Source organism: Lithobates pipiens, unplaced genomic scaffold, assembly GCF_037356315.1.
Source record: "Lithobates pipiens isolate NorthernLeopardFrog02 unplaced genomic scaffold, aLitPip1_a1.2 Scaffold_8, whole genome shotgun sequence".
NCBI classification, from domain to species: domain Eukaryota; kingdom Metazoa; phylum Chordata; class Amphibia; order Anura; family Ranidae; genus Lithobates; species Lithobates pipiens.
The window spans coordinates 641,929,969-641,945,301 of NW_027507903.1; the positions used below are offsets into that span (position 1 = coordinate 641,929,969).

Consider the following 15,333-nt stretch of genomic DNA (forward strand, 5'->3'; position numbering starts at 1 on the left):
AATATAAAAGTGCATGCAAGGCACTGGACAAAGCACTAGGGACGAATTTGTCGCCGGGCTCCACCCCCATGCATCACGCCACTTGCAGGGAACGGAGCCTGGAACACAGTACATTGGGTGGAGGACACAGCCCGCGGACACAGCAGGAGGACATTGCAGGATCCTGGGGACAAGGTAAGTAACTTTGCCTGGATCCTGCAATGCAATCCCGAGTGTAGTGAAAATTCCCCCCCGAGCCACACTCAGGAAGGTTAATGTTTGATATGGAAGGCGCTCTGGAGATGTACCCCATACTCATTCACATAGGTCGAACCTTGTTAAAGGGGGCTTCCAGGTTCCGATAAGCTCCCCGCCTGCAGACCCCGACAACCACCGGGCAAGGGATGTCGGGAAGAGGCCCTTGTCCCCATCAACATGGTGGCAAGGTGCTTTGGGGTGGAGGGCGCAGAGCTCCCCTACCCCCCATGTAGGCATGCAGCTTGGTATGGTTTGGGGGGGGGGGGCGCTCGCTTTTCCCCTCCCTTTCTCGACCTGCTGTGCTGGGTTGCATGCTCAGATAAGGGTCTGGTATGGATTTTAGGGAGACCCCCACACCATTTTTTTTTATTTTAGCATGGGGGTCCCCTCCGAATCAGTACTAGACCCAAGGGTCTGGTATGGACTTGGGGGGGGACCCCACACCATTTTTTCTCAATTTTTTTTTTTTTTAGCCGCAATTCTTATTTTGTTACATTGAGCGGGACGCCCGATGAGATCTGATGACTCATCGGTTGTTAAGGACGCGGTAGCTGGCCCCCTCCTTAGCAACCAGCTATATACAGTGTAAAAAAAAAACGCAAAAAGCAAATCGCAGCAAAATCATGCTAAAAACGCGTGTCCAAAAACTTGGCAATTACCGCAAAAAGCACTGCAGAAACACTCAAAAGCAACATGCATGGATGTGAATAGAGCCTTAGGGGGTCGCTGGCACAGAGATGCAAAAGTGAGGAGCTTGTGTCTCCTGCCCTGCGGTTTGAAATGGGATGGGGGGGGGGGCAGGAATGTGACACTGAGAGGCACTGTCACTGTGAGAATATAGAAAAATGGGACAGGATTTGCATTAGGTGTTAATGCAACATTTCAGACTATTGTTTCTGAGGACCAGTTCACACCATAGAAATGCAGTCCAGATGCGTTTCAGATGCTTTTCTGCATTCCCCTTTTTTGATTGCATTTTTGGAGCATTTTTGATGCAGTCCAGTGCATTTTCCTCCCCCTTTTTTCCTAACCTTAAATAAGGACATGTGTGTTCCAGTGCACTTTTGGTGTGTTCCTGTACGTTTTACAGCGTTCCAGTACAGTCCAGTGCAGGAAAAATGCAGCATGTTCTACTTTTTTTTTTTTCTGGAACTGCAAGCACTGGTGTGAACTATGCCATTGAAAACCATATAACCTACTTTCCATGCGTTTGATGCAGAAAAGAAAATGCACTGGACTGCATGTAGTGTGAACTGGCCCTGAATGGAGAAAGCTGTGTTTTTGACTTTGGATTCTGAAGTTTTGGATCAGAACTTTCAATCCTGTGTCCAGAGTTTACCAGGTGCCTGCAATCTGTGTGAGTACACAGGTGTGTATGGTCGTTATGTACTCAGGTCTGAGGAGAGCTCAGGACTTCCAGTTTGGAGATCACTCCCAGTGAAGGATACGGAAGGTCTCACCCAGAGGGCAAAGACAGAGAGTCTCATCGAGGGGGGTCAGAGGTGCCCAGGAGAAAGCAAATCTTGTTCCAGGAGGAATCAGGTCAGTTCCTATCGGGGTTTCAGGAGTAACCCCAATCCATAGGCCAGAGGTGGGCCATACTGCAGCAGGGCACTGCAAATAAAAGCTAGAGAGACAAGTATCCAGGGGAACTGGACAATGCAGTCATAGAGACTGGTAAGAGGTGCTGCAGGTGAAGCCAGGGCTGAAATTAGGAGGGGAGTAACATGACGAATATTGCAGTGTGGCCGGTTGAAAACAGAGGCTGTTGGTGAGTGATCGGTGTCCTGGTGCATATGCTGTTACTGGTGCCGATATCTGTGCTGTGCAGGGTGTATTGGATCTCTTTAGGTTTCTTTCTTCTGTTGGTCATCTGACCACCTGTGGATAATGCTGCCTACAATTGCAGCTGCTGCCCACTAGTCCCTATGTAGTCTCCTGGCTACTGCTAACTCTAGGTACCTGCTGTACTCATTGTGAGAGGTTTCCATCATCCCTGCGCTGAGTCCTTAGGTCTGTACACCTGCTGTGCCCATTATGAGGGGTTTCCCCCTACCTGTGCTGAGTTCCCAGGTCTTTACACCTGCTGAGCCCATTTATGAGGGGGTTTTCACCATCCCTGTGCTGATTTCCCAGGTCTGTACCCATGCTGTGCCCATTATAAGGGGTTTCCAGCATCCCTGTACTGAGTACTTGGATCTGTATACCCGCTGTGCCCATTATGAGGGGTTCCCACCATCCTCGTGCTGAGTTCCCAGGTCTGTGCACCTGCCGTGCCCATTATGAGGGGTTCCCACCATCCTCGTGCTGAGTTCCCAGGTCTGTGCACCCGCCGTGCCCGTTATGAGGGGTTCCCACCATCCTCGTGCTGAGTTCCCAGGTCTGTGCACCCGCCGTGCCCGTTATGAGGGGTTCCCACCATCCCCGTGCTGAGTTCCCAGGTCTGTGCACCCGCCGTGCCCATTATGAGGGGTTCCCACCATCCCCGTGCCGAGTTTCCAGGTCTGTGCACCCGCCGTGCCCATTATGAGGGGTTTCCACCATCCCCGTGCTGAGTTCCCAGGCCTGTATGCCTGCTGTGCCCATTTTTATGAGGGGTTCCCACTAGGGATGAGCTCAGGCGTGTTCACATGGTCCACGTGCAGAGCCCGCCAGGAAGTTGGCGTGGCGCTGCGCTAATCGCAGCCAGTGAGACATTGCCCTGATGTTCGGCTGCAGAGATCGGGGCAATGTCTCACTGCCTGTAATTAGCTCAGCGCTGCCCCGACTTCCTGGTGGGCTCTGCACGTGGACCATGTGAACACACCTGAGCTCATCCTTAGTTCCCACCATCCCTGTACTGAGTTCCTGGGTCTGTACACCTGCTGTAAACCATAATAAGGTGCTCCCACCATCCCTGTGCTGAGTTTTGAGGTCTATATACCTACTGTACCCATTATAAGAGGCTCATTCCATCCCTGTGCTGCCCTACTGATTGACACCAACCACTGCCCTATTGACACCAACCTCTTCCCTATTGGCATGTCCAATGTGCTGCTGCCACTGTTCACTTTTAATTTAGTTTAAATAAGTTCATATTCTATGGGCACAAGAATGCTTTTGGTTTATTTAACCATGTTCCTTTAACCACGTAAGAACCGGGCCTATTTTTTCAGACTTGGCGTTTACAAGTTAAACTTTTTTTTTTTTCTAACATCCTAGAGAATAAAATGGCGGTTGTTGCAATACTTTGTCACACTGTATTTGCGCAGCGGTCTTACAAGCACACTTTAGGGGGGGAGTGGGGGGAAGGAAATACACACACACACACACACACACACACACACACACACACACACACACTTATTATTTTTTTTTATAAAAAAAAAAAAAAAAAATAGTGTGTTATGCTGCGTAAATCGATACCCAACATGTCTCGCTTCAAAATTGTACCCGCTCGTGGAATGGTGACAAACTTTTACACCATAAAAATCTCCATAGGCGACGTTTTAAAAACTTCTAAAGGTTACACGTTTTTAGAGTTTTATAGAAGAGGTCTATGGCTAGAACTGTTGCTCTCGCTCCAATGATCGCGGTGATGCCTCACGCGTGGTTTGAACAGTTTTCATATGCGGGTACTACTCGTGTATGCGTTCGCTTCTGCGCGCAAGCTTGGCAGGACGGGGAGGTTAAATGAGATTACATTTATTTTTTATATTGACACTGTCCTATTTATTCCTATTACAAGGAATGTAAACATCCCTTGTAATAGAAAAAAAAGCATGACGGGAACTCTTAAATTATATCTGGGGTCAAAAAGACCTCACATCTCATATTTTTATTTATTTTTCTTCTTTAAGAGCATTGGGCGGAAGTGACGCTTGACGTCCCTTCCGCCAATCAATACTATGGAGCCAAGTGAGGACTTTCTCTATCTAATACCCCCCCCCCCCCCCCACCCGACTCGGCAGCTAGCCAAGCATTGGGAAGGACACGTTCATCTCCGCGGGTCCGGTAATCGCCGGAGCGAGGCGGGTCCCATCTCCCTCCCCTGATGAGAGTGATCTTGCGGCGAATGCGCCTCAGAGACCACTTTTATCAGAAAGCCGTCCGCCCATTGAAGAGGATACTGAGGTTATAACTTGGCTATCTGCCATAACAACGGTATTCCTCTTCAAAGAGCTGATGTATATCATCGTGAGCTGGTGTTCTATCATATACTGTCCCCCATCGGATAGTGTCCGCTGTGTACTGCGCAGTACACAGCACACACAGATTCCGAAAATAGCCGAGGATGAACGGCGCCTGCGCTGTGAGTCCAGGTTCCATCCCCACCATCCAAGTGGACATAGAGTTGGAATATAAAAGAGCCAAGCGCAGCGCGGCCGAGCCCAAAGCGTGGCGAGGGGCCCTCTGATTTCCCCAACCCTATGTCCGCTTGCACGGTGGGGCTACCGCCTCCACTCAGATTTTCCGAAGCTTCATCTGCTCCATACTGCGCATGCGCAGTACGGGGCGGACACTATCTGCCAGAACACCGGTCCGGAAGTGGTTAAGCCCCTCCCACTGTTAACACAATTTGGCCACCCTCATTGTTCACCCACTGTACTATTCTCCTTTGGGCACCCAAAGGTGTCCCAGGTGTTTTACAATCCGCAGGGATATGCAATTAGCGGACCTCCAGCTGTTTCAGAACTACAAGTGCCATGAGGCATAGTAAGACTCTGACAGCCACAAGCATGACACCCAGAGGCATGATGGGACTTGTAGTTTTGCAACAGTTGGAGGTCCGCTAATTGCATATCCCTGAGATAGTGTATACTAATTTTAAAAAATTGCCTTGCATCGCTAAAGTGTTCTGGGTTGGCTTGAAGAAAAGGTAACAACCTTAGCCTTTTGAAAGTCCTGCTTCTTCTTTCTTCTTCCCCTGTCTTCTTCTTCTTCCCCCCCCTGTCTTCTTCTTCCCCCCCCTGTCTTCTTCTTCCCCCCCCTGTCTTCTTCTTCCCCCCCCCCCCCTGTCTTCTTCTTCCCCCCCCCCCCCTGTCTTCTTCTTCCCCCCCCCCCCTGTCTTCTTCTTCCCCCCCCCCTGTCTTCTTCTTCCCCCCCCCCCTGTCTTCTTCTTCCCCCCCCCTGTCTTCTTCTCCCCCCCCCCCAATGGCACCCTTCCTCATAGATGTGAGGCTTGAGCTTCACCTATGCAGTAATTGTGTAGGCCTTCATTGCATGTGTAGCGATTCACTATCGCCAAAACTTGAATGTGTGTGTAAAATAAGATCCATCTATTCCCCCCTCTCGTTTTTATAAATATTTTATTGGATCTTTTCATGTGACAACACTGAAAAAATGACACTTGTCTACAATGTAAAGTAGTGCGTGTACAGCTTGTATAACAGTGTAAATTTGCTGTCCCCTCCAAAATAACTCAACACACAGCCATTAATGTCCACTGGCAACAAAAGCGAAAATGTCCAAATCGGGCCTAGTTATCCCTAGCACATGGCACCTCATGGCAAAGAACTCTGAAGATAAAAAAATAAATAAAAAAAGTTGCTCTACATAAAGATGACATAGGCCAGTGAGGGGGAACCTTGGCACCCCAGATGTTTTGGAACTACATTTCCCAGAAGATTTCCAAAGACCCTGAAACTGAGCTGCAGCACGGTGGCCAAGACTATACAGTGGTTTAACAGGACAGGTTCCACTCAAAACAGGCCTCGCCATGGTCAACCAAAGTCGTTGAGTACATGTTCTCAGCATCATATCCAGAGTTTGTCATTTGGAAATAGACGTATGAGTGCTGCCAGCATTACTGCAGAGGTTGAAGGGGGGGGGGGTCAGCCTGTCAGTGCTCAGACCATACGACGGACACTGTATGACATTTGGTCTGCATGGCTGTAATCCCAGACAGAAGCCTCTTCTAAAGATGATGCACAAGAAAGCCCGCAAATAGTTTGCTGAGGATAAGCAGACTAAGGACATGGATTACTGGAACCATGTCCTGTGGTCTGATGAGACCAAGATAAACGTATTTGGTTCAGATGGTGACAAGCGTGTGTGGCGACAACCAGGTGAGGAGTACAAAGACAAGTGTGTCTTGCCTACAGTCAAGCATTGTGGTGGAAGTGTCATGGTCTGGGGCTGCATGAGTGCTGCCGGCTATAGTTCATTGATGGAACCATGAATGCCAACATGTACTGTGACATACTGAAGCAGAGCATGATTCCCCCCCCCCCCCCCCCCCCTTCAGAGACTGGGCCACAGTCCAACATGATGATCCCAAACACACCTCCAAGATGAATATGAAAAGTTGGGGGTATGTAGTACTGTACCATTAGAGATGGCCTTGCGGTTCGCCCGACAGTTGGTTCGCAGCAAATTCGCGATTTGCCAAACCGGTGGACATATGCGTTTACATTGTGAACTTTGACCCATGACACATCCATCATGGGGTGCAGGACAGCCAATTGAGACATTTCAGCATATGGGCAATTGGACATACCCCTTACCTTTTTAATAAATAGACCTGATCTGGCAGCCATTTTACATTCTGTCTTTTGTCAGTGTAGGGAAAGGATGCTGTGTGGAGCAGGGACAGTCGGTTTAATCACTAGCTATTACGTCCACAAAATTCCTTTTAAGGACTGGTATAGGTGTACAGTATATAGGGTTGTAATACACTTTAGAATATACTTTCTTTCAAATATAGAAAGTATATTATGGTGCACTCCTGTGCTGCTGAGTGCTGACCGATTCTGCAGCTGTCTTTTCTCAGTGTAGGGAGGGACAGTTTGGTCTTTGGAGCAGGGACAGTCTGCAATTCGCTAGCTACTACTAGGTCCACAAAGGTCCTTTTAAGGATTGGTATAGGTGTACTATTTGATGTGCAGTATATAGGGGTGTAATACATGTATAAAATACTTTCAAATATAGAAAGCATAGTGCATTTCCACTGTGCAGCATTGTGACTGCTGAGTGGTTCTGCAGTGATACTACAAAGGGTGACAAACGCAATTAGAAAAAAGTATAACTGGTGTGATCGACCAGTGGCCCCCCAAAACGACAGATTGAAGCGGGGTGTTGTATACCTTCTTCCACATATACTGCACTTCTCTAGAGACTTTTGTCACAGGGTCATTTAAAAAAATGACAGGCAGAGGAAGAGACAGGCCCTTCCGCAGGGGTAGTAGGGGTAGGAGCAACAGGCTTGAGCCAAAGTGGCAAATTGCAGAAGGTGCGTTTGATTACGTCAAAGGACGCACCAGACTTGGTTGAGTGGCTCACTCATCCTCTCGATCTGCACCCTCTTCTTCACTCTCTGCTGTGTGCACCCCCAAAGACATTACCACCAACACCACCACCATATACCCTACGCTTGAGTCGCAGGAATTATTTTCCGGTCCATCACAAGACATTGCCAATGCGCAGCCACTCTTGGCATTGGATCAGGAAGAGGAGGTAGCAACAACCGCCACTCAGCAGTCTGACGACAGTACCCAGATCAGCCCAAGAAGGAGGTTGGTCCCCGGTGTTGCTGCCTACTCCGAGATCTTTAATTATAGCGGTGGGGAAGGTGACGTCGCTGGTGACGTGTCTAGTGATGTCACGTGGGTGCCCACAAGAGAGGAAGAGGAGGCGAGTTCAGAGGGAGATATGGACCAGCAGATAGGGAGGAGAAGCAGGCGGCACTTAGATTGCACATGAGGGACAAAGCAGACTGCTAATGTATCAGGAGCGAGGCATCAACCATGTACGGTCACATCTGGCGCTCCCAGGATGCCAGTACATGGCTCCGTGGTGTGGGCTTTTTTTACCGTATCTGCTGCTGACAATAGTGTTGCCATCTGCAGCCTTTGCAGTCAACGCATAAGTCACGGTAAGCCCAACACTCGCCTAGGGACGACCGCCTTAAGAAGGCACATGAGCTGCCATCACTGAACCCAGTGGGAGCAACGGAACCCACAAAGCCACACTCCGGGCTCTCACTGTCCAGCCTTGTCTTCTACTTCTCCTTCTCCTCACAATTTGTCCTCCACTCCACCTTCCATCATGCCGTCCTCATGTTTTTGATGTTCGAGCGTAAAAAAAAAAAAGACACCGGATAACCCTCTTGCCCACCACTTGACCGCTGGCTTGTCAGAACTGATAGCCCGCCAACTACTGCCATATAAACCGGTGGACTCGGAGGCCTTTCGAAAATTTGTGGCCATTGGAACACCACAATGGAAGGTCCCAGGAATGAAGTATTTCTCACCGAAGGGCATCCCAGAGCTATATGGCCATGTTCAGCGGCAAGTGAATGCATCTCTAGCCCACAGTGTCGGTGCCAAGATGCATCTGACCAGACACGTGGTCTAGCAAACACGGGCAGGGAAGGTATATAACTTTTACTGCCCACTGGGTGAACCTTCTGACAGCCGTCAAGCATGTAACCCGTGGCACCCATGTAGATTTGGTTTTATTGCCATGGATTGCATGCAGGCCTGCCTCTTCTTCTCTTCCTCAGCTGACTCCTCCTTTTCCGTTGCTGTGCTGCGTCTGTTGTGCCTGGAAGCCAAGAGCCACACTGGCCCTGCATTCCTTTCAGCTTTGCATTCACAGGCAGATCAGTGGCTAACACCACTCAATTTGACAGTTAGTAAAGTGGTGTGTGACAATGGTGCCAATCTGCTTAGCGCGTTGAAACGGGGCAAAATTACACACGTGCCATGCATGGCACACGTCTTAAACTTGGTCATACAACAATTCGTTGTCGAATACCCTGGGGTCCATGACATCTTGCAGCAGGCAAGGAAAATCTCGGCCCATTTCAGAAGATCTTACACGGCCTTGCTGACATTCAGTAGCGACACAATCTGCCGGTCAGACGTCTTATTTGCGATTGCCCGACACAATGAAACTCAACCTTCTATACGCTTGATAGGCTGCTCCAGCAGAAACATGCAGTTAATGACTACCCGTACGAACTCTGCGGCAGAACAGGTTCTGTTTGGGGGGTGTGTCTTTTATTTTTTATTTTTTTTTTCTCACCGCGCCAGTGGCTGCTCATGTGCGACGCATGCAGACTTCTGCGGCTATTTGATGAGATCACCAAACTGGTCAGTCGCAGCCATGGCGCCATCAGTAACATCGTACCTTATGCCTTCTTTTTGGAGCGTGCATTGCGTCGTGTTATGGTTTAAGCCGAATAGGAGCAGGAAGTGGCAATGCTGGATGAATTCCCAGGGGGGCTACTCCTATCTGAGACACGTCCAAAAGGAGTCTAAGGAGGAGTCAGAGGAGGATGGTTCCGGGGTGGATGAGGAGGAGCAAGAAGAGCATGCTTTAAACCTTTCTGGGATCACTGTTGTGCATGGATGGGGAGAGGAGGATGACATTATCATGGATGATGAGCAGGAGCCAGGCCACCACACTGCTTCCAGTTTAGTGCAAATGGGGGGGGGGGGCCTTCATGCTCCAGTGTTTTAATGGGGACCCCCGTATAAAATCCTTAGGGCTAACTTGGTACCCAACTTGTATACCAGGGGCATGTTTGGGGCAGACCTAGGTATCCCTTTTCACACCTCCAAGACGACCACTGCCTTGCTAAAGTAGCTGAGGGCAAAATTGGACTGGCCAAGCATGTCTCCAGACCTAAAGCCTATTGAGCATCTGTGGGACATCCTCAAACGGAAGGTGGAGGAGCACAAGGTCTCTAACATCCACCAGCTTTGTGATGTCGTCAGAGGAGGGGAAGAGGACTCCAGTGGCAACCTGTGAAGCTCTGATGAACTCTATGCCCAAGAGGGTTAAGGCAGTGCTAAAAAATGGTGGCCACACAATATTGGCACTTTGGGTCCCATTTGGACATTTTCACTTAGGGGTGTACTCACTTTTGTTGGCAGTGATTTAATGTGTGAGTGATTTTGAGGGGACAGCAAATTTACACTGTTATACAAGCTGTACACTCACTACTTTACGTTGTAGCAAAGTGTCATTTCTTAAGTGTTACTTGGAGTCGCCACTGGTTGAAGCTGAGTGAGCTTATGTTTTCTGCCTATTTTAATTAAAGTGGGTTACCAGACCCTTAAATACAGTTCCTGGCTGCTGTGGATTCACTTTATAAACTCCTACCATGAGAGCCAACTCCCCCATGTCACGCTTTATTTTCACTTTGTTATTAAAATTGCTGCTCCCCGCCAACTGCAATTTCCCTTCCATGCCTCACTCTGCATTAAGCGTCTGAGGTCATACCCCATTAGAGTTGTTTGTTTTCCTTGGAAAGTAAAATTTTCTATATGAGACCTTTTTTTTTATTATCCACCATTATAACTAATCCTATAAAGAGTCAAAGATCAGCCTCACCCTGTTTAGATAAATGTTAAAAACTTAGGAGGTCCCCCCCCCCCCTGCAAAAATTAAAGGCCAGCAGCTACACAAACTGCAGCTGCTGACCTCTTTTAATAATAGGACACTTACCTGTCCTGGAGTCTAGGGATGTTGGCACCACAGCTGATGTTTCCATAAGCTGTTGGGTGCTGCTGCTGCCATTGCAGGCAAGGGAACCTGGCAGTGTAGTGTTAAGGCTTCACACCAGGTCCCTACTGTGCATGTGTGATGCACCTCTGTGCTTTCCTACTGGCCCGGCGGTGGGGGAAGGAGGGAAGCCGAGCTGTGATGCAACGCGCCACAGCCTGGGCTCCCTGAAGTGGGAAAGGTGCCAAATGTGGCATCGGGGGCGGGGGGGTTGGGACAAATGAGCGGAAGTTCCACTTTTGGGTGGAACTCTGCTTAAACTGAGTTCTTTTCAAGTGTCAGACTTTTACTTTAATTTCTCTCTTCTGCTTTCAGACATAGCATCTGCTGAGCTGCAACATTCCATCTGAACATTTTATACAGCACCTGAAATGTGGACACAACTTCTGCTGGATCTGTATTGATTGTGTGCTGGATACAAAGGAGGAGTCTGGAGGATATTCCCGTCCTGAGTGCAGAGAAGTTTCCGGATCGGCCTGCACTGCACAGGAACATAACCCTACGTAACATAGTGGAGAATTTCATGTCTGCTCAACCAGATCTGGAGGAGTCCGGGGTCTTTTGTACTTACTGTGTGGACTCTCCTGTACTTTCTGTTACATCTTGTCTGCTCTGTGAGGTTTCTCTGTGTGATAAACACCTGAGAGTCCACAAAAAGTCCCCAGAACACATCTTAACTGACCCCACCTTGTCCATGGAGAGCAGGAAATGCTCCCTCCATAAGAAGATCCTGGAGTATTACTGCACTGAGGATGAGACCTGTATCTGTAAATTTTGTGTGACTAGAAAGCATAAAGGACATGAGATGGAGTCACTGGATGAGGCTTCTGAGAAGAAAAAGGAGGCTCTGAAGAATGTTCTGCAGAAACTTCTGATAAAGAGAGAGAAGACGGAGGAAAGAGTCCAGAGTCTGCAGGAACACCGGAGGAAAGTAGAAGAAAAAGCAGCTGGTGACACCGAGAGAGTCTCTGCCCAGTTTAGAGATCTCAGGAGACGTCTGGAAGACCTGGAGAAGAGATTCCTGAGGGAGATCTCCAGGTCGGCAGAGCGGATCTCCATCTCCATCCGGGATCTGGAAATAAAAAAGGAGGAGCTGTCCAGGAACATACGTCACATTGAGGGGCTGTGTAACGTGATGGATCCACTGACTGTCTTACAGGAATCAGACATGGGTGACTTGTGTGATACTGAGGATGGAGATAATGAGGACAGAGAGAGACATGAGAAGCTCCTCCATGATGGAGGGGGTCTGGATCTGGCTGGGATATCACACACATTACACACAGGTTTATCTGATATAATAACGGAGATAAATGTATACTTCTATATACAGGAAGCTGCAGACATATTACTGGATGTAAATACAGCTCATAATAAAATACATATATCAGATGACAGGAAAACTGTATCCAGGTCAGATGGAAACCAGAATCGTCCAGAAACGCCAGAGAGATTTCAGAATTGTGCTCAGGTGTTGAGCAGTCAAAGTTTTCCCTCAGGGAGACATTACTGGGAAGTGGATTTCGGGGGTTCAGATTGGTGGATAGTCGGGATGTGTTACCCCAGTATAGACAGGAGAGGGGGATTGCAGTCAGTAATTGGATATAATAACAAGTCCTGGGGTTTGGGCTGGAATGGTGATCGGTATGGAGTGATGCATGACAGTAAAGTGATCTCGTTGCCCTCCAATATCTCCAGTAACAGAGTCAGGATATATTTGGATTATGAGGCCGGGCGGATCTCCTTTTATGATCTGTGTGACCCGATCCGACATCTCCGCACCTTCACCACCACCTTCACTGAGCCCCTTCATGCTGGGATATGTGTATGGAGAGGTTGTATAAAGATATGTGGGGGAATGAGAAGGGCAAGGAGGCCTGAGCACTCGGTGGGTGTAATACAATGAGGTTGGCACTGGAGTGGAGGGATTTTGGCACATCACATTACTTGGATAAACAATTGTTTTGGCTTCGCTAATGAACTTCCATTCATATGGGCATTTGCACTCATGTAGTTACATAGATCTGGTTAAAGACCCAAGTCCATCTAGTTTGTGTTTTTATAGTTTTGAACTGTCAGGTTTTTATTGTCTCCATCCCATTTAGAGGAAGCCACCCTCTCCATCTGTCCTAGTGAATGTTCTCACCCAATGTGAAAAAATTCTGAGTTGTTACCAGAACTGGAATAGAGGGGAAAATCCTCCAATGGGGATACTAGTTCTGGTAACAACCAGGGCTTTCCTGTTTTGGAAAACAAATTGTAATGGAATACTAACAGGCATTATAACCCTACCTTACTCTCTTCAAAATGAGAAAAATTTGCCTTTTTTTGTTCAACTTTAATTTTCCAAAAAAAGTTTCCAGGAAGTTACCATGTTGTATCAGCAGTTCTTCCCTCCCCCTCCACCCCCCACTGCCTCATGGTGGCGCTATGTGCAGCCATGATCAGACAGAGGGTGGAGATGATCCATCAGTATAGGGAATGCAGTGCGGCCATTGTGATGGGATAGGATGTGGTCACCTCTACATCCTAGGAGAGGTCACATGACCCCTGGGACTGTACTGGGAGGACTCGTGGAGATCGGGAGAGGGGTGAAGGGTGACAATAGAGCAGGTTGGGGGAGGGGCAGAGGAAGAGGAGCAGTATAACCGTGTGTGTGTGTGGCAGCATAGAGCTCTCGCCTTCCCCAGGATGTACAGGACATAAAAAGGAGACCCATACTGCTAACCTGTCTGCATCCCACACAATTGTATTATAGGAATCCTTATGGAGGAAGTATGGTGGCCGCCATTGATGACTACTGCTAAAGAATACTAGTTCCCTGGCCATCAGTCTGAACCAATGGCTTCCATACTCTCTCTAGGTAACTGACCCAGAACAATTATTTTGATTTGGTAGTTTTGCATGAACTTGGATCTCTTCATCGACATGATTGTTCCAGATCAGTGTCTTGAACCTGAGACAATACCAGAGACAGCCAGGCAAGCAGCATTTTCGGAAGGGGCCCAGCATTTTCTTCTCCATAGTCCCCTCATTACAGGTTTCCTTTTAAAGTATGGGACTCTTGGTTTTGTTTGGGTTTTTGTTTTTTTGTTTTTTTTTTTTCCCCTGAAATACAAAATGCTTAAAGATTGTGTTTTTTTTAGATCAACTTTATATTAAAAAAAAATGTATATATCAATTTTCTGTGTTGCTATTTTCTATAACTTGATGACTGGGCGCTTCCATGACATGGTATCACTGGACACTCTGGGCAGCTGCTGACTTTTGGGTTGTCTCTCTCTCATTGATCCTCCACACAAAGCTGTATGAACTAGAATGTAATTTGTGGACCTCCAGCTGTTGCAGAACTGCAATTCCCGTGAGGGATAGCAAGACTCAAGAGCCACAAGCATGACACCCAGAGGCACGATGGGACTTGTGGTTTAGCAACAGCTGGAGATCTGCTAATTGCATATCCCTGAACTAGAGGTGGGCGTGTCCTTCCTCAGACTCATCCAGCTGGGTGTGGCCTGAATAGCAAGAGATCAAATCGGACTTCACAGCACATAAGTCAGTAACTGGAGGAGAGCTGGAGAACTGACCCAATGGCACCACCTGCTGTCTGCACTTGGCAAACGTAAAATATTTGTTTACAATATTTTATATTTTTCCTGGGATAAAAAAAAAAAAACCTGACCATAATCATTTTATACGTTCACCAACCCTAAGTAAGTAATAACCACACCTCTAGTCTCTACTGAAGTTCTATTGGGGACAAATACATCAGAGGGAGGAGTTTGTGCAGATGGTGTTGTATCAATAGTTATTTGTCAGACCGGAAATCCTTAGTGTGGCTACTGGTTTTATTATTTTTTTGGAGTTGGTGCATATTTGGCTTGGATGAGCCAAATATCCCCCACCATATCCTCAGTTTTTTTTTTTTTTTTTTTGATTTAATGGTTCAAAGGAAAGTGCAATGGTTTATGGTTTTATAATCCAACAATAAAAATTGAAACCTTTTTAATCTGCTCCATGTGTTTTTTGTTTTTCATTTGTATGAAAACGTTGTTTTAGAAATGTAAGAGAGCATCCATGACACTGAGGTTTTTTTTTTTTTTTTTTTTTTTTTTTTCCCTGTCTTCAGACTGGACAAGTAGCCTGACTTGGCCCAGTTTGTCTTCTAAGTGCCTTCATACCCATCCTCTGGTGTCCTTTTCTAAAGCCTCATACACACGATCAGACTTTGTACAAAGGGCGTTGCGTGTGAACTTGTTAAGCATACACACGATTGGACTTTTTCAGCCAACTTTCACCAAATCACGTGGGTTTTTCTGCTCTTTACTACCACCACCTTTGGTTAACTTCTGTATTTGTTGTCTGATCTTTTGTATTGGTTCTGAGCATGCGTGTTTTGTAAAGTCCGATTGGTTTTTCTGTAAACACAATCAGACTTTGCTCCATCGAACTTATGTTGTCAAAGTTTGTCTGTTCGCAAAGTCAGATGAAAACCGAAAAAGTTTGTCCGAGGGAGCGTACACACGGTCAGATGTTGCCTCAAAACGTCTAATTTGCATGTTTGTTTTCAAAAAGTCCGATTGCGTGTACGGGCCTTAAGAGAGCATG

The 15,333-nt window shown here is 47.4% G+C and overlaps 1 protein-coding gene across 1 annotated transcript in view; it reads left to right on the forward strand.

Annotated features, from left to right (window-relative positions):
- Positions 1–14,732, forward strand: part of LOC143962439 (E3 ubiquitin/ISG15 ligase TRIM25-like) — an 83,561-nt gene extending 68,829 nt beyond the window's left edge. Inside the window, exon 2 of the mRNA XM_077471713.1 lies at positions 11,141–14,732. Coding sequence (XP_077327839.1) covers positions 11,141–12,634 — 1,494 coding nt within the window. The 3' untranslated portion in view covers positions 12,635–14,732. The remainder of the gene's footprint in view (positions 1–11,140) is intronic.
- Positions 14,733–15,333: the final 601 nt, after the last annotated feature.